Genomic DNA, 24,610 nt, shown 5'->3' on the forward strand with positions numbered 1-24,610 from the left:
AGGAGGGAGAGTGTTCTGGAAATGCTTAAAAGGAGGGAGGGTGTTCATAAAATGATTTTATGACAAAAATCAAGCACACCTTTCATTCTCTAAGGTCAAGCTCTGGAAAAAATGAGTCATGCTCATTGGAAGCGTGAGGCTGCTTTGCCTAGGACTGTGTGACTAGTAACCCAGGAACTCATTAAGAAGTGAATGGACATACAAACGTTCCTCCGAGCCACTAAACAAGGAGGTTGAGCCAGGCCAAAGCTGAGGACCACTTCTCCCCAAAGGCCTCTGCTTAGGAAACCATCTCCTTCTCTCCCTCTGCTGCATCCCCTTCCTCTTTCCTTTCAGGGTCTCTTGGGAATGCCCCCTCACTTGCCTTGCAAAGAGGATGCAAAACCTCTTGTCAATATACATTTGCTGAGCAACGGTTCCCCCCACCCCCACTTAATTTTCTTCTGTTCCCAATCCCAAGGCACCCAGAAAGTGGTGGGAGGGGTGTGGGTGTCTTGCCACTGAACCTGCAGCATTTCATGGATTGCAGGTATCGCAGAGGAGGATGCTCACCACACTGCCACTGGTCCTCTCCCACTGAAGCCCAGCAGGGAGCGTTTCTGGTTGGCCTTGGCCTCTGTGCCTGGTCACCTGCACCAGCTTCAGACTAAGCCTTAAAGGACAAAGCTGGCCACCAGAGAGCACCCTGCCTGCCTCCAACCCTCTGTGGGCCTGCCCAGCTGCTGGCTGCTGCTGCAGCAATTCATGTCAGTAATCTCTCCCAGGAAAACAAAGCTCGGCTGCTTAGTATTCTGCTTGCATCAGAGGATTTCCTCTGCTCACAGTTGATATTGCAAGAAGTGGGCAGGGGAAGGAGGCAGGCCAGGCAGGGGCGTGGAGAAGCCACTGGGTCAAGGACAGGTGTCCAGGAGATGGCAGCCTCTTGTTTGCTGACCTCCCCCCCCCATCTCCCCTCCCCAGCAGATTCCAGAGGCCTTTGCAGAACTCCTGGCTGCTTCCACCATCTCCTGGTACCTGCAGCTTGCAGCCCATCTCTCCTTTCCTCTTGTACTCTCCTCTTGCAGGCCAAGCATCCCATCTGACAAATGCAAATGAGTTGGCCTGCTTACAAATGTGGACCAAACTAGATTCTCCAATGCCCCAGTGAGAAGAAGCTGTAAAGGCCTCACAACCTGGTTTAAAGGCTGTCTATGTAAAGCTCCCCTGCAACACCTTTCAGGCCAAAGCTCTTCCAGGCAGCTTGCAAAAGATCTTTAAACCATAAAACAGTTTTTAAAGTATAAATGAAAGAATCCAGTTACAAAAACTAAAAACAGCAGCAGGGTAAAACCCACCTCACCACACTTCTAACAGAATGCAATCTGAAACAAGTAAGTTTTAAAGTCTCATTTTAAAATGAACAAAGATGTGGCCATCCATGCAGACCTCTTTTGAGCAAGAATTCCAAAGATCCGGAGCCACTCCTAAAAAGACCTCATCTCTAATGCCTGTTAGCCACGAGCCTGCAATGAAGGCTTCTGGGGCCCAGGCAGCTTCATATGCAGGTGGTCCATCAAATAAAACCAACATTCAAACCATTTAGGGATGGAAAGGTCCAGATTAGCATTTTAAATTGAGCCCAGAAGCAAATCAGAGCTAAAGGCATCTGGTATGTAGTAGTGGTGACTTATTTATTTATATTTTTTAAAAAGGAATTCTAAACTACTTAATATTTCAAAAATCTCTAAATAGTGTACGTTATATACAATATAAAATCTAAAATATAGCCAATAAGACAGACTAAACACCTAAATCAAGCAGAAATTTAAGGGGTTCATACCCATAAAACAGGGTCCAAACCTATGGGTCAGGGAAAGCCCAGGCTTCTTCTATGCTTTTTTATGCTCTCCTCCACATGCATTCTGTTTCATGTGAAGTCTCCATAGGCAGCCCCACATGGAGTGCATTACAGCAGTCTATTAATCTACTATAACATGCTCTACACAGGGGTCCCTTGGAAGAGTTTGATCAACTGATCTAAAGAAATCTAAGGGAACTGGAAATCTGACATCTCCTCAATACCCTGCCTGGCCCTTGAGACATGGTGCACCAGATCAAGACGTTAGATGGCGCTAGAGCTCTGGACTAAGCCATGCATACTGTGGCTGGGAGTTCTTTGCATCCTCCCTGCCCATAGTTAAATTTATTGCAAGAAAACCCCAGCCCCACCTCTACTTCTGCCTTCAAACACCCATGCAAATGGGTTAGGGTTCCACTCTTGCCCTTTGGAGAGGGGGCAGACTAGAAGCTGGGCAACGAGAGAACCCTTGGTCCTGCGAGTGGGCAGGAACTCCTCTCCTTGTGGCTGACAATGTGTGCCAGGCCAATGGCTCCAGCAGGGCCAGACAAAGCACAAAGCCATCATCTGTTCTGGATTCCTGCATACCATTCTGATGGCTGCTGGGATTTGGCTCTGTGGCTGACCATGTGAAAAAAAAGAGAGAGTTTGGCCCTGGAGGGGGGCAGTTTTGCCACTGTCCATTCGCTTCTTGGCACTGCCCAGAAACCTGTGGGGCTCAACTGATGAGCCCCCACTCTTTTTCCAGGAAGATGTCCACTCCCTTTCTGAATCTGCTGGTGGTGGCCTGCCTTTGCAGCACTTCGCAGCAACTAGACCTACGTGTAGGGTGACCTGTCAGTAGCTGATGGGTCAAAGAGAACTAGAAAAACAAAAGTCACCCACCCCCAAATGCCTAGGAATCTCTGACTGTGGTAGGAGCAGTGATGTCAGCTTTGCAAGGCGGATGGGTGGCACCCACACAGAGGAGGGAGCGCAGACGCAAGGTGGGTGACCTAGTGAGCCTTCAGGTAATGTTTTTGTAGATGGAGCCACTCAACTCCTGCAGTCCTCATCTGACTCATCTCCTTGCATTTGAACAATTCTCATCCTAAAGGAGGGGCTGCACATGGACTAGATTTTTTTAACTTGTTCATTAATAAACTGCTCAGTCATGCAAGCTTTGGGGATTTGATGCTACTAAGATGTGGGTGACCCCCAACTATATTTCCTTCCCATCTAAATCCATTCTCCCCTCCCCCCCAACTCCTACATTAGCATTTGCAGTTAGCATTGGATCAGAAAAGGGCTAACAAAATGATGCTTAATCCCAACAAGACAGATGTTTTCCTAGTCACAGAATGGCAGCTCAGGGAATGGGGATTCAGTCTGCCTTGGCTGAAGCTGCATCCCCCTTGAAAGCTCAGGTTTGCAGCTTGGAATGCTCCTGGATCCAGCCTTGGACACAGATGTCCAGGTCCTGGCGATGTCCAGGAGCAGCTTTGCTCAGGTGAGATCAGTGGGCCAATTGCATATGGTGAATTCCTTTTGAGGGATATTTAGGAAAGTGGGGGGAGGGGGAATCTCCCTATATTGTAATGACTAGGAATATTGTGTACCGTTCTGGTTTCTGTGCCTCAAAAAGGCCATTGGAGAGCTGGAAAAGGGGCAGAAATGGTCAACCCGAACGAAGGAGAGAAGGGGTTGGCACAACTCTCCTATACAGAAAGGTGACATATTTTAGGGGGTGTTCTGCCAAAGTGATCCATTGAAATGAATAAACTAGGTAGTCATGTTTAATAATGCCAGCCCTCTAAATCTTTTTAGTTTAAGAAAAGGGTAAGCAGTGTGTGTGTTGGGAGAGAGAGAGAGAGAGAGAGAGAGAGAGAGAGAGAGAGATGTGCTAAAGAGATATAAAATTCAGCATGGTATGGCAAAATTAGATACAGAGAAGTTTTTCTTCCTTTCTCATGAAACCAGCGGGGTCATTCAATAAGGCTGAATGTTGGATGATTCAGGACAGACAAAAGGAAGGCCTTCTTCCCAAAATATATAGTGGAACCATGAAATTTGATGTCCCAAGATGTTCACCAATGCTCTGAAGGAGAATTATTAAACAAACCCATGAACGCTCTTTATGGCTACCAGTGAGGCTGGCTGTACACAAACCTCCATGATCAAATGATTCTGAATACCTGGGGCTGGACCTCTGAGAAACAAGATGCTGGCCTAGACGTCTTATGTACTTGTAACTCCATTTAAAGTATTAATTTAAATTCTCCTCAGTTGGCTGCAAAATACAAAACTATTTTGGGGCTTTAGGAACAAAACCCAGTTCTAGTACTTTATCATATACCTAGGGAAAGTCTCCCTTTCTTTCCTTTCCACGCAGTCTTTCAAGGTAGCTAAGAGCATTTTAAGAGGGTACATCTTCTTGGAGGGCATTTGGAGGAGAGGTCCGATTGCTGCTATTAAATGTTGCTTAGTGATTTGTTGTTCTTTCAATGGACTGTGTTTTTTATGGATTCTTATTTACTTGTTTTATTGGGAATTACTCTGTAGCTTAAGGAAATAATACAAAGTTTTTAAAAATACCATGAAGAAAGCAGCCTTAAAATGATCAAGTCCAGGAAATGAGTCTCTCCTCCAGAACTCCATGAGGCGTGCCTTTGGGAATGCAAAATTATTTGCATCTGGGGTGCAAAATCCACTCCAAAATTTGCATAGCAGGTTGGCCTCCTACACTGGGTCTACTCTGGCTACTTTGGAACCGCAGTGGAAGCAGTTGCCTTATACAGAACCAGACCAATGGGGTCCATCAAACTCAGTTTTTTATACACTGATTGGCAACGATGAGACTCCATGATGTCAGGGGACATTCCCAGGTCTACCTGAAGATGTCATCAAGGACTAAGCTTGGGACCTTTTGCAGACAAAGGAGGTGATCTAATGACTGAGGCACTACTACCCTTCACCTTTCAGAGCTGGAGAAGCAGGGAAGCGATTTTGGATGCAAACTCTGGCTGTATCCTTCTGCATAACTAACCCAGTCCTCACCCTCAGAGGTAATTGCACTGTACCTTGGCCTTTATGTCTGGAGGAAAAAATTAAGAATTCAGTCCTACACACACTTACCTGGAAGTAAGTTCCAGATAACTCAATGTGGCTTACTTCTGAGTAGCCAAGCCTAGGATTGCAACCAGGCCTCCTGGCTCCCTGTAATGCCCTGCAACCTTTGGCAATCAAATCGATTTTCTTCTCTAGTGTTGAAGTGTTTGCAATGGATGGCCACAGGATGCCACTGGAAGCTTCTGCATGAGGAAGCAGCATCCCCACCCCAAAATTTGGCTTCCATTCCATTCTGCCTGATAAAGAGGGTTGTATGACTCAAAAGCCTGTATCTCCTCCATACCAGCCAGCTGATCCAATAAAGATAATGCCTTGCTTAGGGCACAATCCAGCCAAAGCTAAGCACCTTTAAGCCCCACTGATTTGTTCTTAGACAGATGTTCCTGTAGCTTCAGATAGTGACTTTCACAGATTGTCCACATGCAGGAAGAAAAGCCTTCCATCAGCAGGAGGCTTCTGGGGCCTCCTTTCTTTGGCTCAGCCAGGATGGTCCAGGCCAGACAAAAGGAAGGACTCCTTCACACAGCAGCACAGAGTTAAACCCTGAAATTCACTCCTAGGAGAGGCAGTGATGGTGGTCACAAATGGGGAAAACTTGAAAAGAGGAGTGGACAACTTCATGGAGGGGGATAAGGTTACCAATTAGTGCAAGCACAAATGGCTGTGTTCTCCCTCCAGGGTCAGGATGCTGAGGAAATGTGGAGGGGCACTGTGCTCTTGTCCTGCTTTTGAGCTTCCCCTTGGGGCACCTGCTTGGCCACTGTGAAAACAGAGTACAGTACCAGCTGAGCCCCCTTAGGTCTGATCTTGCAGCTGCAGGGCTCCTCTAAAGTGCTTAGGACCCTTGATGTGGGAAGGGGCTTCCAAGAGGCAGTGGGACTGGGGGGGGTCAGAGAGCGAGAGCGAGCGTGACCTGACTGGCAGACAAGATGATGCTTGGCACCGTGCTGCTGGCATCCTCACTGGCACCAGAGGGTGGGGCACCCATGTTGGAAGAAGAGGGGGAACTCCACGGGACTAAGCTGAGACATCTGAGCAACAACGCGGGGAACGACGGGGGCTGGGCAAGCAGGCCAGGAGAAAGCATGTGCGGGGGGGGGGGGGGCAGTGCTTCTTTCCAATCCATCTCCGGCATCTCCGGCAGCGTTCAAGAGCTCTTGGAGAACATCCCCCCTCCCGCAGCGCTTCTGGAAGCATCGGTGTCTGAGAAGGCGGGGGCTGGTCCCGGAGGAGGCGTGCTCCCAAGGGGTCCGGCAGGCCGGAGGCCGCCAAGCTGACTCCCTGCGCCCCCCACCCCCACCCCACGCGGCACTTGGAGCAGGCGGGCGCCAGCTGCAAAATTTGCCGCAGTGTGCGCGCCTCGCGTGCGCGCTCAAGAGCCTCCGCCACCGCGTCCCCCCTCCCCGGCAAAGGCGAAAGGGGGCGCTGGCCGGACCCTTTCCCGGAGGCCTTGATGGGCAGGCTAGCTAGCCAGCCTGCGGGCTGCCCCCTCCGGAGCAAAAGCACCAGCGCCTCCGCCTTCCAGTCCCAGGAGGGCTAGCTGGCCCATCTGCCCAAGACCAGTCCCCCCCCCCCGGCAGGGATACCCCTCGGGGCACGTCCCCGCGGGGGGAAGCAACGAAGCCCGGGGGTGGGGCGGGCAGCACCTGCGGACGAGGATGCTGCTGCGCCCCCTCCCTCCTCTCCCCACTCCGCTCCCTTCCGGAGGTCGGGCATGCGGGGTGCAGCCCCCCTTCCGTCCCCCGACGGGCCTCCTCTCGGCCCCTGCGATGCGCGGAGGGCTCTGGCCACCCTCGTCCTCCCAGGATCCCACCCCTCTGGCTGGCTGGCCGGCCGCGGCCGGTCCCATCCCCGCTCCCCCCACCCCATGCACGTACCCGGTGAGGTGGCGACGCGTCCCTCCGCCCTCGGCTGCCCTCCGCGACGATGCCGGCTGGGCCTGGGCTGCGCCAGGCAGCTGCTGTCAGTGCAAAGCGGCGGCGGCGAAGTGGGGGGAGGAGGGGGCGGAGCTGCTCCCCCCCGCCCCGGCAGCCTTAACCCCTCGTGAGCCGCGGCAAGGCCCAAGGCCTCCGAACTGCCCAAGCACACGACTGAGCAGTAAAGGGGCAAGAGAGGGCTGGAAGTGGGGGGCGTTGCCCGGCTCTTCCGCAGGACAGGAGCTCGCTCAGGTTGTGGATGCAAAAGGAGCCACTCCACTTCCCTCCTGCAAGACCTGGGGAAGGGGAGCCCGCAAGTGCTGTTCTAGAGGATGCATCAACAGTGCAGTCAAGTCGTCTCCAAATTAAGTCCCGTTGTTTCCAATGGGGCTTCCTCCCAAGTCACCGAAACGGGAAGAGAAGCCAGATTCCCTGGGAAATGTGGGGAGCTGTTTCCACACAAGAAAATGATGCCAAATTGCAGAGAGAATTATTTTTTTGGGGGGAGCAGGATTTGGCATGCCTGAGCTGAAACCCTATTTGGATGTGCTTTAGCATACATCCAATGTCACCATCTGGTGCCCAAAGGGAACCACAACAGGAGGCATCCTCCCATCATTAAACCATGCTTGGCTGTCATCTTGGGCCTGGAAATGAACATACAGATCCCATATGATTAAGAGAACCGAAATGAATTACAGGTCCTCTTATCCCCAGTTGCTGCCCGGAGGGTCTGCTAAGCTCTGCCAGGCTGGTTGTAAATAAAAAGACGAGAGATGGGAGGAGTTTGGGGGCTTGAAGCAAGAAGTTCCACTTCCGTGGCCAGTAAGCCACTCTGGCCTCGGAGTGCTGTTCATGGCTGTTGGAAGGATTTGCTGGCCTGGAAGGAAGAGGAGGTGTTGCCACATTCAGAGCAATTGGCAACAGGAAGCCTTTCAACTGGCCAGGCCTAGTATGTGCTTGGCCACTCCTGCTATAGCTTCTGCCTGTCAAGCCCAGCTCAAATCTGGTCTAAATTAAGGTGTCCAGGGAGATGTCCAACCTAGTCCAGGCAAGGGATGCATTTAGTGGACTAGTTCTGCTAAGGTTAACAAGAACAGGAAAGCAGTTAAACTGTTGCTGTTCTTACTGATTAATTTACATGTAGCACCACCATTAAGAAATCACAATTAAAAAACACTAATTCTTAATGTTGCCATTTCTGAGGTCTTATTCTTCTTTTGTGTAGAGGCTGGCCTGTTCATCTTACTCAAGATGTGGAAGATCAGATAATTGTCCCAGAATATCTCTAGCAGTGGCAAACACACTTGAGTTGTGCTTCTCTGTCCAGCACTGAGAAAGCTGAACAGGGAGACTGGGACATCATCTCCATCAGTATAATGCATTCCAGCGAATGCAGCAAAACTCCTGGAAATTAAGACGTCTACAGAACAGGATATCCAGCTGATTCCTGACAGATGACCAGCACATAAAAGCTTGGTGCCTGTGAGGGTAGAGGTGTGATTTTCAGCTTGGGAAATACATTTGTGTCTTAGAAGGGCTTTGTATATAATGGCATTCCAGCCTCTTCATGCAAGAGAGTAATAGGGAAAATTTCATGCCTCACCTACAGGAGTTGACAGGTGCCTATAAATGACTTGGAAGTGCATGTACTGAGCTGCAATGAGTACACAATTCAGGTAGGTTCTACATGGAAGAGTGTGATACTGGCTTATCTCATAAGAAACAACAATTGCAAAGAATATTACTTCACCCCAACTCCCCAATAAACATTGTATAGGTGTGTCATCCTCCTTCCCTCTCTTCGCAAAGATCAGGGGTGAGTACAGATCTGCATGAAGGCAAAACAGCACCATCCACTAGGGATGGTTGGGTATCATTATTTCAGTTTATCAGTTTTCCAATCTTAAATTCAGATTTCCACAGATTAAATTCAGATTTCAGATTGCTTCATATCCACGGAACCTGTGGTCAGTTGGAAAAGAAAACTGGAGGGGAGCAAATAAGGCATAATGAGAGTAGGAGGTGGGCATCTTAGCCTCTGTGCTGCTGTCTCCTCCTCCAGTCTCTCTTGATCCATTTCTCTCCACTTTTTCCAACAAAAGAGAGACACCCAGATACAGAAAGGACAGAGTTGACCATTGTGTTGATAGGCTAAATTGCTCGAGGGATGAAAGTGAGAGTGACCTATAGAAATTAATGGAAAAGTCCAATATTTTAATATAGATAGATTTGGGCAGCAGTGTGTCCACCCACCCTCCAAAAAAATGTTAGAGCAGAAACTCTTTCCTTTGTTGCAAATTCATTTCTTATTTAGTGTGAAACATTTTTAAATTATCCCTGCTAATACAAACTCCAAAGCAAATATTGTTCATTAACCCCTTGACAGGGGTTGTGGCTAGCAGGGAGTGGCAGCACAGCTCACACTGAATCCTGCGGTTTCCAAAAATAGGGGTCTAATACTTGTCCACAGCTGTTAGGCCCCTGTTGCAGGTTGGGTGGAAGCTGAGAGTGCAGCTTACACTTTTGCCATGATATCCATCATTTTATGCTTGCATTGCAGATTGAGCTGGGAAGCATTAAACAAGGAGCAGCTCACTGTTACACCCCTATTGCTGACTGGAAGACTGTGGCAGGACAGAGTAGTGTATGGCAGACCTTCAATGCTCTTAATATTTCAGGTCACCAGCAGGGCTGAGGCAGATTTGGATTCTCATATTTGTCAGGTTGCAGCAAATCTGTCATGCGCTTAGCTCTCCACCGTGGCCTAGCCAAGCACTCAGCTGTGTGTAGAAGATGTGGGACATTAGCAGCCAAACTTTAGAAATACATATTCTTGCTAGTTAGCATGAGAAGGGGCTAACACCACAGAGCTGTATTGTTGACAGGCAGATACTCAGACCATAGAAATACAATTGGTAGACATCTATGTGATGTCATTTCTCCCTCTTCTGCTGTAGAAGGAGCATGTAGCATTTCCTGCTTCTTCCTCCCTCCCTCCCTTTCTTTCTTTGACAAGCATTGGATACAGACAAACCTCCACTTGCTCCAGCTATAGGCTGAAGCTGGTTATACTGTAGATATGAATACATGTTTTGCCTGCATAGTTTTTACTGCTGCCTTTACTGTGAACCAGTGGAAGGTTATAAAGTAAGTAAATCTTTTTTAAACTTACTTTACAAGTTGTTTCTTGATTCTTTGTTAAGTGGGGTAAGAAATAGAAAACCAGGTTATTTCATAGCTGAACTTGCTCAAAAGTAGGCTTTACAGTGGACAATGAAGTAGACCCTCCTTCTTTGGAGCTTTTTAAGCAGAGGTTGAATGACCATCTGTCATGGATGCTTTAGCTGAGATTCCTGCATTGCAAGGGGGTTGGACTAGATGACCCTTGGGATTCCTTCCAACTCTACAATTCTATGATTCTACAGCCTAATTCTTATGCTTTAAATTTTTGCTGCCAAGGATGGGATTTTAAAACTCTGTTCAACCTACACACGTGGGAGCCAAAAGGGATAAATTGCAGTTAATATATCCTCTCCTACCCATAAAACTCATCCTACAGAAGCCTCCCGTTCCATTGACTTGCATGGAGACTTTGAAATGTTCAAGAGGTGATGACACATGAGCTGAAATCTCCAGGGATCTTGCAGACCAGAACCTGTTAGAAGCAAGATTGAGCTCTGTGTAGATCTAGCCATGAACCAAAGGCCAGGATACCATGGGTAATGAGCTGCACACAAACTCCTGACTCTCTTGCTATCCTTCCATGAAGGGAAAGCACCAGGAGACAGGCCTGTTTACATCCTTTCCTGCATCTCTGACTTCTCCCATTCTTCAGGGTTGTCCCTCCTTGCTTTAAACAAGCTGCTTCCCCAATTATTTCATCAGCACTGGCCATGGTTGCATGTAAGGAAGTGGATGTCAGTCACCAAAGCTTAAATGAGACATCAACAAAGAGTGTTGTGGCACCTTAAAGATTGAAGTGCAACACTCTTTCTTGACATCTCTTTCTTTCTTAGTTCAGTTTGCTCTTTGAGATGTAGCAACGTCCTTCCATGAATTACGGTAACTCCTGTGGTTCTGAAGTCTCTTTTCCATGGCTACCTCTTCTCAGGTTTCTCCTTCCATTTGGAGACCTGACAGTTCTCTGTTCTCAGCCCCCTCCCTTTGTTCCTTCTAGGCTACCTCTGTGGTGTTATGCTGATGATATCTAGCTTGACCTTTCCGCCCGTCTCTCTATTCCTACAAAGCCAAGGTCCCTTTGGCACCATCCTGAAGGATGCCCAATTTCAGGCTGAATCTTGGGATGGGGAGAGCACTGACCAGGGCAACAGCTTTAGCTTTATTTTATTCCCCCCCCCCCCAAAAAAAGAATAGCTGTAGGCAGTGCTATTTTTACAGAAAAAAGTGCTGGAACTCACCAGGAACACCTCCCCTTGTTCTCTTATAATGGCAATGGGCCCACCTGAGAGGTGCCAGAACTGAGCCAGAACTGTAGGAGATGTTGGCTCAGAAGAAACAGAGCTCCAGCTGCCACCACCCTGCTTCCGTCTCCTCAGGATGCCTACCATGACCCTGAACCCAAGCAGTTACCAGGAATCTTGAAGCAGAAGTGGAGAAGCCTGCTGCACCAGGCATAGCAGGAATACAAACAGAAAAGGGGCTAAACTTCAATCCCCAACAATGAGCCTTAGTCTGTATCTGACCCCCCTGTCACAGACAACTCCACAAAGACAGCACTTCTGGAGCTTGATTCTCACATGGAACCCTTGACACCCCACCCCTACCCCTCTCTCAAACACGGGTGATATAGAAAGCGGGAGAGGATGATGATGATGATAATCAATAATCAATAATCAATAATTTATTTATTTATTTATTTATATGCCACTCATCTGGATTCAGTTACCCCAGCCACTCTCAAGGTAACAGGGTGATAGCTGGGATTCAGGCCAAAGGACTGGCTTCAGGGAATCTCCACTCTTGAGGATCTGGGGGAGAGACTGAAGGAGTGGGGAGATCAGGCCCAAGACCAGGGGTCCTCAAACTACGGTCCGTGGGCCGGATCCAGCCCGCCAGGGTCCTAAAACTGACCTGCCCAGCCATAGCAGAACCCAAAGGAGAGGAGGAAGTGGGGGAGGGGAGAAAAGGAGGGTGTTTATGAGGGCCCGGCTCTTCATTCATGCAGCAGTGGAGCTGAGGAGAGGCGCACAGGGAGCGAGAGAGAGGCGACTGAGGGAGAGGGAGGAGAAGCCACCACCGCTGCCGCTCCACAGACAGCAGCAGCGGGAGGAGCAGGACCTGCCTCGGTGCGCTACCCTGCATCACTGCCGCCACCACCTGCCTCAGCCCTCCCACTCCTCCTCAGCCGGGCTGCCCTCCTCCTATGAATGGTGGCAGGGGCGCAGTGGGGCCGGACCATGCAGTGGCAGCGGAGCCTCCTTCCTGTGAGGAGAAGTGGGGGGGGGTTCGCCTCCTCATCCCCCCCTCACTTGAATGGGCGGGTGTTTTATTTTTAGGGGGTGAAAGGTGAGGAGGGTTCTCCCCCTCCCACAACCACTTCCCTCCTAATGGTCGGGAAAGGGGAGGGGGCGAGTCGGATGTTTAGGGGGTGCTGTTGGGCGGGAGGTCGTGTGGAGCAAACACCCCCCTTCCCCAATGCTGCTCAGGCCCCCTACTGACAAGCTGCATGGTCTCCACTGCCAGCCCTCGACTGCCACAGCCTTGCGGTGGGATCGCAGGCATCTCTTTCCCTCCCTCCTGCTCCCACAGCAATATCTTGCCCTTTCCCCTTCAAAGGTGTGTGTATTGAAATGGGAGTTTGTGTGGAACAGCACATTTATGTAGCCTTCGGTGGCCCCACCCCAAAATATTATATGCAAATGCAGAAACTTTGAGAGGGGATCCCCCTACCCCACCTCACCCCTGGCTTGGGCCTGGCTTGTTTATGTTGATTAAAATTGTTCTTCATTTTAAATATTGTATTGTTTTTCCTGTTTTTTGTGCACTACAAATAAAATATGTGTAGTGTGTATAGGAATTAGTTCATATTTTTTTCAAACTATAGTCCGGCCCCCAACAGTGTCCGAGGGACGGTGAACTGGCCCCCTGTTTAAAAAGTTTGAGGACCCCAGCCCAATACAAACATAAAATGTCAGTGGAGTGCAGCAACTCCAAGCTGCCCATTTGGAGCTGTCCATGGTGCTGCAACTGCAGTCTGAGGCTGCTTCCTAGCCCCCAACTTGGACTCCCCCCCCCTCAACTTGGAGGAGCCCATTGTGCCCCATAGACTCTCCCTTGGGGCTGGGTCAGATGCCACTAGCATCCCAGTGCACTGTAGAAAAGAGTAAGGCTGGCAGCAGACCTATTTCTGAAGCCACCAGGAGACAGCACATCACCCCAGAAGCCTCCCTCAAAGCTGACAGTAGCTCTGGGCATAAATGCAAATCTCAAAAATTAAGATAAACAAGGTGGGCACTGACCTTTGACCTCTGATGAAAAATGTGCAAGATGACGCGTAACAAACAGTCTCAGTTGCTGATTAAGGTCACAGGAAGAGAGGTCAATGTCCCATGAGCGAAGACCTGTTGAGAGAAAGGGAGAGAGGAATGAGTTCATGTGCTCTCCTGGAAGAGACCAAAGCTGTACACTGATTCAGAGGAACACAGGCCTGGCTTGTACCTTGGGTGAGGAAGTGGGTTTGACCACCCAATAGGAACAAGAGTCCTTTTCTGTGCATTGGATGCTTTGCTCCTTGGATGAGAGTCCAACTCTAGTCCAAGCTTCTACTGCCTAATCACTTTCCCAAAGCCCCTGAGCATCCTGATAGCCTCAGAGTTTGCTCTTTAATCCATGTAATCTATGAGGGCTAATCACCTTCCTATCCCAGCAGGGTGCTCAGTCTGTCCTTCCAAACAGCAGTTTAGCCTCTCCAGGTAATCCATGTGGCTTCCCCATCATGTGGTGGAAGTCACCTTCAGGTCCATGAGTTGAGTTTCTTCCACACTGTCCAGAGAATATTCCTTCATAAGGACTGTTTGCCTCAGCCACCTGGCACTATGGAAAGCTGAAGAATGGGCTTGTGTATGTCCTATTTCATTTAGCACAAATTTATACTACACTGCAGTGATGTACACTGCACTGACCAGCTTCATCAATGCTGATCAGCTTCATCAATGTTGCCTTGCTGACCAAAGCAGTTTTAGTCCTAAAAGCAGGCTGGAAGTGAGATGAAAGAAGTCCATATCATCAGCACCATTTAGGAATATTTGGAGCCAGGTCCTTACCACCAAATCAAGCACCTGTATCAATGAGTAAGACTGGACACACAAAGAACTGGAAGGTACCTCAGCTCAGCCCCACTTGTCAGTCTACTGCTAAAGCATTTATGATGGGTGACCATACAACTTGCACTAAAAAACCTATAATTAAGGAGAGCCCCCCACCTTCCAAGGCAGTCTCTTCCACCACTGAAAGCTCATTCTAATGGTTAGTAGAAATCCTATAATTTTAACCTATTAGTTCGGGTCCTATTCTCTGGAGAAATAATTTGCTCCATTATCTATGTGACACTCTTTAAGTATATGAACATGGTTTTGTCTCATCTCACCTCTTAATGGTCTCTTCTCCTGGCTAAACATACCCACCTCCTTCATCTTTTCCTCACAGGATGTGGTTCCCAGAGGCCTCACCATCTTAGAATCATAGAATCATAGAGTTGGAAGAGACCACAAGGGCCATCGAGTCCAACCCCCTGCCAAGCAGGAAACACCATCAGAGCACTCCTGACATATGGTTGTCAAGCCTCTGCTTAAAGACCTCCAAAGAAGGAGACTCCACCACACTCCTTGGCAGCAAATTCCACTGTCGAACAGCTCTTACTGTCAGGAAGTTCTTCCTAATGTTTAGGTGGAATCTTCTTTCTTGAAGTTTGGATCCATTGCTCCGTGTCTGCTTCTCTGGAGCAGCAGAAAACAACCTTTCTCCCTCCTCTATGTGACATCCTTTTATATATTTGAACATGGCTATCATATCACCCCTTAACCTCCTCTTCTCCAGGCTAAACATGCCCAGCTCCCTTAGCCGTTCCTCATAAGGCATCGTTTCCAGGCCTTTACCATTTTGGTTGCCCTCCTCTGGACACGTTCCAGTTTGTCAGTGTCCTTCTTGAACTGTGGTGCCCAGAACTGGACACAGTACTCCAGGTGAGGTCTGACCAGAGCAGAATACAGTGGCACTATTACTTCCCTTGATCTAGATGCTATACTCCTATTGATGCAGCCCAGAATTGCATTGGCTTTTTTAGCTGCTGCGTCACACTGTTGGCTCATGTCAAGTTTGTGGTCAACCAAGACTCCTAGATCCTTTTCACATGTACTGCTCTCAAGCCAGGTGTCACCCATCTTTGTATTTGTGCCTCTCATTTTTTTTGCCCAAGTGCAATACTTTACATTTCTCCCTGTTAAAATTCATCTTGTTTGTTTTTGCCCAGTTCTCTAATCTGTCAAGGTCGTTTTGAAGTGTGATCCTGTCCTCTGGGGTGTTAGCCACCCCTCCCAGTTTGGTGTCATCTGCAAATTTGATCAGGATGCCCTTGAGTCCATCATCCAAGTCGTTGATAAAGATGCTGAATAAGACCGGGCCCAAGACAGAACCCTGTGGCACCCCACTAGTCTTTGTTGCCCATTTCTGGGCACACTCCAGTTGGGAACTCCTTCAGCTGCTGTGCCCACCCCAGCTGGACACAGGTAGGTCTAGATGAGGTCTGACCAAAGCAGAATAGGTTGCCATCATTAGTTTTGTGGTGTGGACATTTTATACATTGGTTAATGCAGTCTAGAATTGTATCGGTCTTTTTAGTTACTGCATTGGATTGCTGATTTATATTTAGCTCATGGTGATGGTCCAAGGAAGGTTTATTTGGCAGCAGCTTCCAACAGAGCACAGAAGTGGGAAACTTTGTCTTTCCATGCATCCTGCCTTCACCCTCTGGCTGCAACAACTGAAACTCATCCAAGCAAGTGCTACCAGATGCAGCCAAGGCAGCAGCCCATATTTTTGCAGTATTCAAAGCAGAACCCAATTTGAAGTTATTTGTAAGTAAATTACAGTGGGCTACTGAAGATTTATGACCACAAGCTCCCTGGAGTACCAGGGGACTGACCTGGAGCTAAAGTATTTATTTTTTCTAACACTATTGAGCTTAATTTGTTTGAATAGACCGGGGGGGGGGGGGAGAATACCTTTCAGTGCAATGGGGCACCCTGAATGAAATGCATCTCTTCAACCCTGGGCTATCCAGCCTCAGGTTCTGGTCAAAATTGTACACAGAATATTCCAATTTCAGTAAAGACTAAAGGAACTGGGACAATAAAGAATGAAACTGGGACCACCGAAGTCAGGCTCTCTGACTGTCATTTTTAAGGTTATTTAAAATGTACAAGACATACACACAAGAAGCATGTATGTTCAATTTGATAATGACAGAACAATTTAAGACCCAACAATATGCACTAATTTCAGTTGCATACATTGTAATCTATACTCCATACAAAACAGATTTCCTCATTATGTTCCCTAACATTCAGTTTATCATGGTGCTGCTGGAATGAATGAAGTGAAATAGTGGGAATCAGGAAAACATCCCTCAAGGACCTTCAAGTCTTCCTTGAATTTAGGAAAGGAGCTAAAAGTTCTTTTTTTAAAAAGCTATTTTTATTAAAGCTTGAAAAACAAACAAGGAATGAGCAATATAAAGAATTCAACATTAAATTTTTAAACATAAAAGCTAAAATAAATAAGTTACAGAAAAAGAAGGAAAAAAGAAAAGATTTCCAATTCTCCATCTATTAGTTTTAAAAGCTTGTGCAAAAACTTACTCCATAATAACATCCAACTCTTCTACTTTACATAAACCAAATTTTCAGTCTTCAAAATGTCAACAATGATTTTTCTCTAACATGTCAACTTTGCAATCTCAGCCAAATCCATTAATTTCAATAACCATTCTTTCATAGTAGGTAATAGTAAGTTCTTCTGTCTTTGGTGTGCTTATTAAAATCTCACTGCTGTGATCATATATTGTACTCCATATTCTTTTTCTAGTTGTACAGCCATTAGTCCCAGCAGGAAGAGCTCTGGTTTCAGTTGAACAAGAGGAGCAAATAGTTCTGAATAGGTGTCAGAGGTCAGTAATGGATTGGATGGGGGCTTATATACTGTGTGAGTCCAGGCAAGGCAGAACTGCTGTTTAGAGGAATTTCATCTAAGCCAGAATGGTACAGAAGTTAGAGTGTCAGACTAGGACCTGGAAGACCAGAGTTCAAATCCCCAATTGGCCATGATGTTCACTGGGTAACCAGGGGCCATCGCTGCTTCTCAACCTAACCTACCTCACAAGGCTGTTGTGCCCATACTTGCCCATCTATCTTTAGATTATATTTGAAGACAATGCAGAAATGTAAAATGCTGCAGTTTAAGTTATTGCTCGGTACTAGTAATGAGGAACACACCCTTATGTTCAAAAGTAGCTCCAGATTTCCTATTTCCCCAGGTAAACTGCTAGTCTTAACCTTTAAAATCATTTATGCCTTAGAACCTTGGTATCTGGAAGACCACATACTCCTATACAAACCTTCCTTTGCCTGAAGAAGCAAGGCAGCTGTTAGATGGAGAAATTATGTCCCATCACTGCAACACCCTCCATATACAACTGCTCCACACGTTTGCTAGGTTTTCAGTGCCAGATAAAGACTGTTTCATTAGTAGGAGCTTTTCATGAGCAACATTTTAATTTTATTTGCTGAATTGTGTACAGCCTGTTTTATCTTCCCTGTTATGCTGTCCAACTTATTTTATTTCCACTGATCTTTTGAGTTAAAAATTAATAAAAATGTGCTATTCCATTTACATTGTGCTCTGTTTTACCAGCATTGTGCATTGCTTTAGAAACTTATTTAAATTTAAAAACAAGAGATATGCATTTTTGAAAGTAAATAAGAATAAAGCAATGCCCTTCCAGACTTACAAAGACAGCCCCTCTCCACAAACCCTGCAGTGTAAGACTGCTTTAAAAGGATTCAGCCAACCAGAGGGGAGGAAAATAAAAGAAAAGGAGGTGATTTCCATATGTCCAAAGGAGGAGTCAACCACAGTGGCAATTCCTCTTTCATTCCCTTGAAATGACCCATCCACATTGACAAGGTGCTACAAATATCACCCCAAGGAGAGATAAGAGGGCTGCCTTTACTCCATTCCTGGAGAATGCCAGGTAAGAAAAGAGCCCTCACCTACTTCCTGCTCACCAAGGAGGCACTTTCATGCTGCTCCTGCTTCACACTCACTGCAGAGAGAAAGTCCAGGAACTAGCAGGAAAGAAAGCTGCACTGCAGCACCAACTACACACCACAGCAGCAGCCGCAGCAGCAGCAGCAGCAGCCACTACCTGCCTCTTTCCAAGCTTGCCAGCTTGCTTCCATCTGCTCCTCTTATGTGCTGCAAGAAAGATGTGGGTTTCCCATAAGTTACTGAAAATCAGAGCTGCAACTAGGAGGTCCTTGAATAGCACTGCAGTGTCAATCCCATGACACTGATTTGCATTCTTGGGGGAGGGCCAATATGGGACATTTTGCTGGCAGCAGCTGGGCAAGCACCAGCCACACCCTCCAGGCTGCAGAGAAGGGGAACCTTCCTCACTTACCTGGATACATCCCTTTCCCCCCTGCCAGGCTGGAGTTCCTGAGGAGAGAGGGCATTAAGGGTTCCACCCCAGCTGTAAAGCCTTATTGGGAGTGCACTTATTGTCTCATTCATTATGCCCTTTGCAGGAATGATTACAGTATATAATTTGTATTTGTTTACTCCTAGCTTTATACTCCATCATTCCCAGCAGTTCAAGCAGCAGCAGCATTGTGCCAGACAGAAATACAACTACAAGTCAGTTTTCTTAAGAAAAAGTCATACCAGACGAACTTCATCTACCTCCCCCTTTTTACAGCTAACTTGATAGAACAGTGGGATGTTACAAGATGTAGTATAGCTTGTTTTCAGCAAGGCTTTTAACAAGCTCCTCCACAATATTCTTGTTGACAAGCTGCTAAAATTTGTGATAGACTAAGCTTGGGGACTCTTGGATTCAGGGGCAGAATAAAGACTTCCAGAACTCCTTATCCAACTCTTTAGACTTTCCCCAAGCCAAAACCCTCAAGAGCTCTGGATCCAGTTCCTCCTATAGGGCTTTTGCCTGGCTGAAATGTGTCCTTGAATTGTGTCAGTGGATGGAGAAGGGTGTGTGGGGAAATCATTGGCTTGATTGTGGCAGGGCTGTAGTCTATTGTACTAAGAAGAGTCACATCTGTTGCTCAACTCATTTTGCTTCTAGTCCTGCCCACCTTTGACAAACAGTTCCCAGAACGCTGCCTATGAAGGTTCCCCACCCCCACATGAAAGACCTGCTACTGTTAGGCAGATGTGAAGCTGGTGGCTCAACAACTTTGTATAAAAGACTTGGACACAAAAGAATAGAGAAAATGTTCATCAAATCAGCAGATAACACCAAACCAACAAAATTCAAGGTGAGTCTAGCATGATGAAGAACTGGACCAAAGTAACAAATTTAATTTCAGCACAGATAAATGCAATATTATGCATTTAGGTAGGAAAATCAAGACACACAAGTACAGGGTGGAAAGCACCTGGCTTGACAGTAGAGCCAGGTTTCTTAGCACACCATGAGCTAAAAATGAGCCAGCAATGTGATGCCGCTACTAAAAAGGCTAATACAATTCTAGGCTACAACAGAAACATAGTGTCTGGATCAGGAGAAGCTATGGGACCGCTAAATTCTGCTTTGGTCAGCCTTCAGCTGGAGTCCTGTACTTCTGGGCACTGCAGCAGTTTAAGAAGAAAGGACTAATAGACGAAAACGATGACAGTTCCCGGGCTCTCCCATAGATGACAGAGCAAATTTGTCTTCAGTTACACCCGAACCGACAAGATCAAAATGGCAAGAAGACTGACCGCCAGGTGGATCTTCCAGGGAGTGGCGCCTCGGGGGTTCCTGCCCAGGCGGCAGCGGGCAAGGAGAAGGGTCCGGCCAGAAGAAGCCGCCCCGCCAGCCCAGAGGCTCTGCACCTTACGGCCGCTCAGCGAGCTCCCTGGGCAGGTCCTGCGGCGGCGGCGGCTGGGCCTGGCGACCCGCTTTTCCTTCCTCATCTTGGCGGCCAGTGTCCCGCCCCCTCCCCGCCATGGACTCTCCAGGGATGGGGACGCCACCGCGCCTGGGAATTCCGGTCCAGGGAGCGCCGCGCCAGGGCCAGATCCAACCGGTCACGCGCCCCTCAGGTGCTCCCGACGGCGGCGACACGGCAGGCCCTCTCCAGGGTGCTGAACGCGCAGGCGGCGGCGGCGGCGGCTTCCGGCAGGCCTCCCCCTCTCCCTCCCTCCCTCCGCCCGTCCTTACCGCGCTCGAGGCTCCGGCGCAGCGTTTCCCGCTCTTGCTCGGTGCCGACCTCGCCGATCACGGCAAGCACCGCGTGGCCCCGCCGCTGCCTCCCCCGCCTCTCGCTGCCAGGCGCCGCCGGCGTCTCCATGGCGACAGGCCCGGCCGCCGGCGTCCCCATAGCAACTGGTTCCCAACTCCGCAGATGCCGCAGCGGCCTCCTGCGCGCGCCTCTTAAGGGGAGAGCCGGCCGCGCGCGGATTGGCTCCTCAGAACGCACGTGCCCCACGAGGCGCTGGGGCGGGGATTCCTGTGGCCCCGCCCCCAGAGGCCGTCCCCGCCCACCTACCCAGGCGTGCTTAGGATAAGCAGGGCGTGGGGCGGAGTCACAGAAGGGGCGGGGCTCTTTCCACTCCCCTCGTCGAACGGGCTGGGAGGGGCGAGGCGGAATTGCATCTTCTTTCTCCTCTCCTGGAGGGGGAGATATACGCGCTCCTTCCAGGACCCGAGGCGATCCCAGCCGCTGTCCTGCAGCCCAACAGGCGCTTATCTCTGTTACCGGAGCCTCCTCCCCTACGCGCCAGGGTTTGATCCAGCTTTTCTCCTGCTGCTGGGCTCCGGTGATGTACCCTCCCGGCACCGAGGAATGAGGGCGACCCTTCCCTCTTTCCATCGGGTGGGGCAAGGGAGAGCAAACTCCTTTGCCTGCCGCGAGAAGGCGACCCCTCCCCGCCGGCTCGAGGTCTGCCCCCCCTCTCAGTCAGGCCAGGGGCCTCCAAACGAGCGGAGGTGGGGAAGCTGCCTTGGCCCCCAGCTGCAGCGCCTGTCTACAATGCAGAGTGAGGGGCGGCAACCCGCGGGGCCCCTGCAATGCTGGTGACCCTATAGCTCTCCTCCCTCAGAAGGGCAGCCCTGCCAGCCAGTTCCCCGACCTTCCTCTTTTACCTCCACGCCGGCAGCTAGTGTCCGTCCCCAAGGGGCTGCAGGGCAGAAGGTGGTGCTGAGCATTGGGGGCTTCTTAGCTTAGAAAGAAGAAAGGCAGCAGAGGAGTGACAGATAATTTATACATGGTGTGGAGAAAGGGGATAGCTGCCCTTTGCCTTCTTTCAAAATACTAGATCCTAGGGACATACAGTGAAACTGAACACTGGAAGATTCAGGTCAGACAAAAGGAAGAATTTTTCACATGGCACATAGTTAAATGATGGAATTCACTTCCACAACAATAATTTAATTTAAAAAATATCATTTATATGCCACCCATCTGACTGGGTTGCCCCAGCCAAACTGGGCAGTTTCTAGAAAATTATAGAACCACAGTAAAACATCGCACACTATAGGTGTGGCGATGGACCAGAACTCAGATGCCTTTGAAAGGACATAAGAAAATATGGAAGACAATCACCTTGTGTTTTGCCTGTTGTCAGACACTCATCAGGGACACCTGATCAGCCACTGTGGGAAATCAGATGCTGGACCAAATGAGTCCCCTTTGGTCCGATCCAACAGGGCACTTCCTAGCTCTTTTTCTTCAAAGAACCTGAAGTGGGCTGCTAATTTAAGCAGGGAAACAGCACTGAGGGGAGAGCTTTTAATTCTCTCCCCCTGCCCTTTCCTCAATTGTAAGAATATTCCATATGCTGGCATATGCCCCACTGGAGAGGAGGGTAAATACAAGCACCTGTTGCCCCACACCTTTTGCCAGAGGGAGACGACTTGGGACAGGTACAAATAGCATATGTCCACCAGTGTAATTTCAGTCAAAGTGGCAGCTATTTTGAAGAAAATAACAAAACACAGGTGATCAGATTATACACCTCCCACTTCCCATCTTTGTTGTAAAACAAGGAAGCAAAGGCAGGGACAGCAATAGAACTTGCAGGACCAAGGACAGTTCCCAACATCAAAGAACTTGCTCCAAATGGTTTCAAGAGCTAAGTACTCCTGATTTTCCCTCTCTCAATCTTATTGCCTTTCTCAGTCTTTTGGACAGTTCATATCTATATAGTATCTTTACTGCTATATCCTAGTTTGTTATTAACAACTAATTTATGTTCTGTATCAGGGCACCCAGCTCCTCTGGATGGATGACCATGGGGCCTCTGGTGTTCCCTTGTGCTCAGTGTCTGATCAAGACTTCAGACCAAAGACAAGACAGGGGCCTCCAGTTATAGATTATCTATCTGGTATTGATTCAGGATTAAATCCCTGTTCAGGGAGCTGGAGTCCAGCATCATATGAAAGGGTAGAGGTTGTCCACCTCTGGTGGTATGAGGAGTCTCAAACTTGGCCTGAGCTCCTTAGAGGAAAAGAGGAGAGGAAGGAAATAATGTGAAATAAGTAAAAATCCACAAATGTCCACATCTCTCTCTCTCTCTCTCTCTCTCTCTCTCTATTTGACAGCCACAGTGCAAGAATCTCCATTCCTGCACTGTGTAAGTTACTAACTGGAATACACTGAGGCTAGATCAATTAAGGCTGCGCTCCTGTGGACATTTACCTGCACGCAGGTTCCACTGATTTTAGTGGGTTTCAAAGTAAACATGCCTTTTATCAGGCTGCATTTATTCAACAAATCTCTTTCTCTTACCCAACAAAACTCCTTAGTGAGCAAACAAAATGTGATTGAACCAGAATTCAGCAGCAACTGAATAGGAGCCTAACTATATTTCTTCCAAAATCTAACTGCTTCAATTTTAATTGGGGGAAAAAAGCTTTTTCTTCAAAGTAATTATTTATGGAGGCAATGTACAAAGACCAGTATTTCCTGTTTTACCTATCATGCAGGACCTGGTTCCAGAGCCATCTCTTTCTCTTCCAGGAGTAAATGGCATCATAGAGAATTGATGCTTAGAAGGAAGGCAGCTCCTGCCCAGCTCTGCCTCTTTTAGTTTTGGAATACCAGCATTTATTGCAGGAGAAACCAACTATAGAACAAAAATGTCATCTCTTAACAGGTAAAAAACATTCTGTTTATTTTAAGAAACAGACGAACTTTTATTCTTTCTCCTTCAGGTGTTTTGTTTAAAGGGAACAGGCTGCAGACTGGTCTCCGGAGCAGGGTGGGCAAGGCTTCTTCCTAGGATGCAAAACACATCTCTGATGACAAAACCAGACATAGCCCTTCTCCTCCCCGTGTAGCACCTCAGCACTTTAAAATGTGACACAGTAGGGAGGGGCAATCATCTGGTCCCTCTGGCTCAGAAACAGGCAATTATGTAGGAAGAGCCTTGCTGCTGGATCAGGCCAAGGCCCACCTAATCCAACATCCTGTTTTCACAATAACTGACCAGTTGCCCCAATGGGAAGCCCACAAGCAGAACCTGAGGGTAACAGGACTCTCCCCATTTGTAACTCCCAGCAATTGGTATCAAAAATCATATAGAAGAGCATTACAAAGCATAAAAAATAACAAGTCTTGCTGAAGATGAATCAGCATGGCTTCTCCATGCACACGAAAGCTTATACCCAGAACAAACTTAGTTGGTCTCTATTTTTTTTATTTTATATATATATTTCAACTGCGTCAGACCAACACAGCTACCTACCTGAATCATTAACCTTTTAGAGTGTCAATAACTACATTTTTGATTATGTTATTGACACTCTAAAGGTGTTATCTGGTAGACATTGTGTACTTGGAAGAAATGGGATGCCCCAGATATCTGTACTGGGACTCGTGCTATTTAACTGGTTCATAAGTGATACGGAGTCAGGATGAACATGGAGGTAGTCAAGTATGCTGAGGACACTTACGTAGTTATTCAGGATGTTAAAAACAAAACCGGATAGTAAAGAGCTCCAAATGGATATTTTCAATCTGGGGGAAGGGGCATTAAATTAGCAACAGTGGTTCAGTGTAAGCAAATGTAAAATGATGCACATGGGTAAAAAATCCTATCTTTACATCTATATATTTTGGAAAGTTGACTGTTTGCTATGCGTTTGGACACCTCTTAAGATATCATGACCAAGTTGTTTGTTCCTGAGATGGAGGTTTTTGTCTATGTTTGGATACAACTGGATGCCATTTGGAATCAAGATTTAAATAGCACTAATTTGATGGGCATGGCTTGAGGAAAAAGGCCTTGTGACCAAAAGTAAAATCCCTGCCAGGCCTAATTTGGCCTGGAGGATCAGAGGCTCCCCTGCCAGCTCTTTCATGTCCCATCTTACCAAACTAAAAAGTCCCAAATGTTGTAATCTTCTTCTTGCAGGAGAGTTGCTTCTGCCCCCAAAATTGTTGCTTGCCCCATTGTGATCCTGTACCAGATCTACACCATCCTGTTCCAAATATCCCATGTATGGAAT

At 47.9% G+C, this 24,610-nt stretch overlaps 2 protein-coding genes and 2 long non-coding RNA genes across 6 annotated transcripts in view; 2 read left to right on the plus strand and 2 right to left on the minus strand.

Annotated features, from left to right (window-relative positions):
- The window catches only part of MAP1A (microtubule associated protein 1A), a 37,102-nt gene extending 16,651 nt beyond the window's left edge, over window positions 1-20,451 (minus strand). Inside the window, exons 1-2 of one of the 3 annotated variants that reach the window (XM_083412654.1) lie at window positions 20,321-20,451; window positions 13,344-13,445 (exon numbers count right to left, since the gene is read on the minus strand). In XM_083412654.1, the coding sequence (XP_083268780.1) occupies window positions 13,344-13,445; window positions 20,321-20,450 (232 nt within the window). In that variant the 5' untranslated portion in view covers window position 20,451. Of the gene's footprint in view, window positions 1-6,822; window positions 6,949-13,343; window positions 13,446-13,737; window positions 13,846-20,320 lie in introns of those variants that run through there. The other 2 variants (XM_083412656.1, XM_083412655.1) reach the window with 2 other exon arrangements.
- LOC310664103 lies at window positions 15,534-18,846 on the plus strand. Its single transcript, XR_014504779.1, has 3 exons — window positions 15,534-15,608; window positions 16,966-17,047; window positions 18,727-18,846. It is a non-coding gene; the product is annotated as an uncharacterized lncRNA (long non-coding RNA).
- Window positions 20,452-23,224: 2,773 nt separating the features above from the next.
- TP53BP1 (tumor protein p53 binding protein 1) overlaps window positions 23,225-24,610 on the plus strand; it is a 28,593-nt gene continuing 27,207 nt past the window's right edge. Inside the window, exon 1 of the mRNA XM_083412659.1 lies at window positions 23,225-23,256. Coding sequence (XP_083268785.1) covers window positions 23,240-23,256 — 17 coding nt within the window. The 5' untranslated portion in view covers window positions 23,225-23,239. The remainder of the gene's footprint in view (window positions 23,257-24,610) is intronic.
- Window positions 23,301-24,583, minus strand: LOC310664104. The gene is made up of 2 exons (XR_014504780.1): window positions 24,476-24,583; window positions 23,301-23,378 (listed from the first exon to the last, which is right to left on the minus strand). It is a non-coding gene; the product is annotated as an uncharacterized lncRNA (long non-coding RNA).

The sequence above is a fragment of the Podarcis tiliguerta genome (genome assembly GCF_965153285.1).
Source record: "Podarcis tiliguerta genome assembly, chromosome: 14".
NCBI classification, from domain to species: domain Eukaryota; kingdom Metazoa; phylum Chordata; class Lepidosauria; order Squamata; family Lacertidae; genus Podarcis; species Podarcis tiliguerta.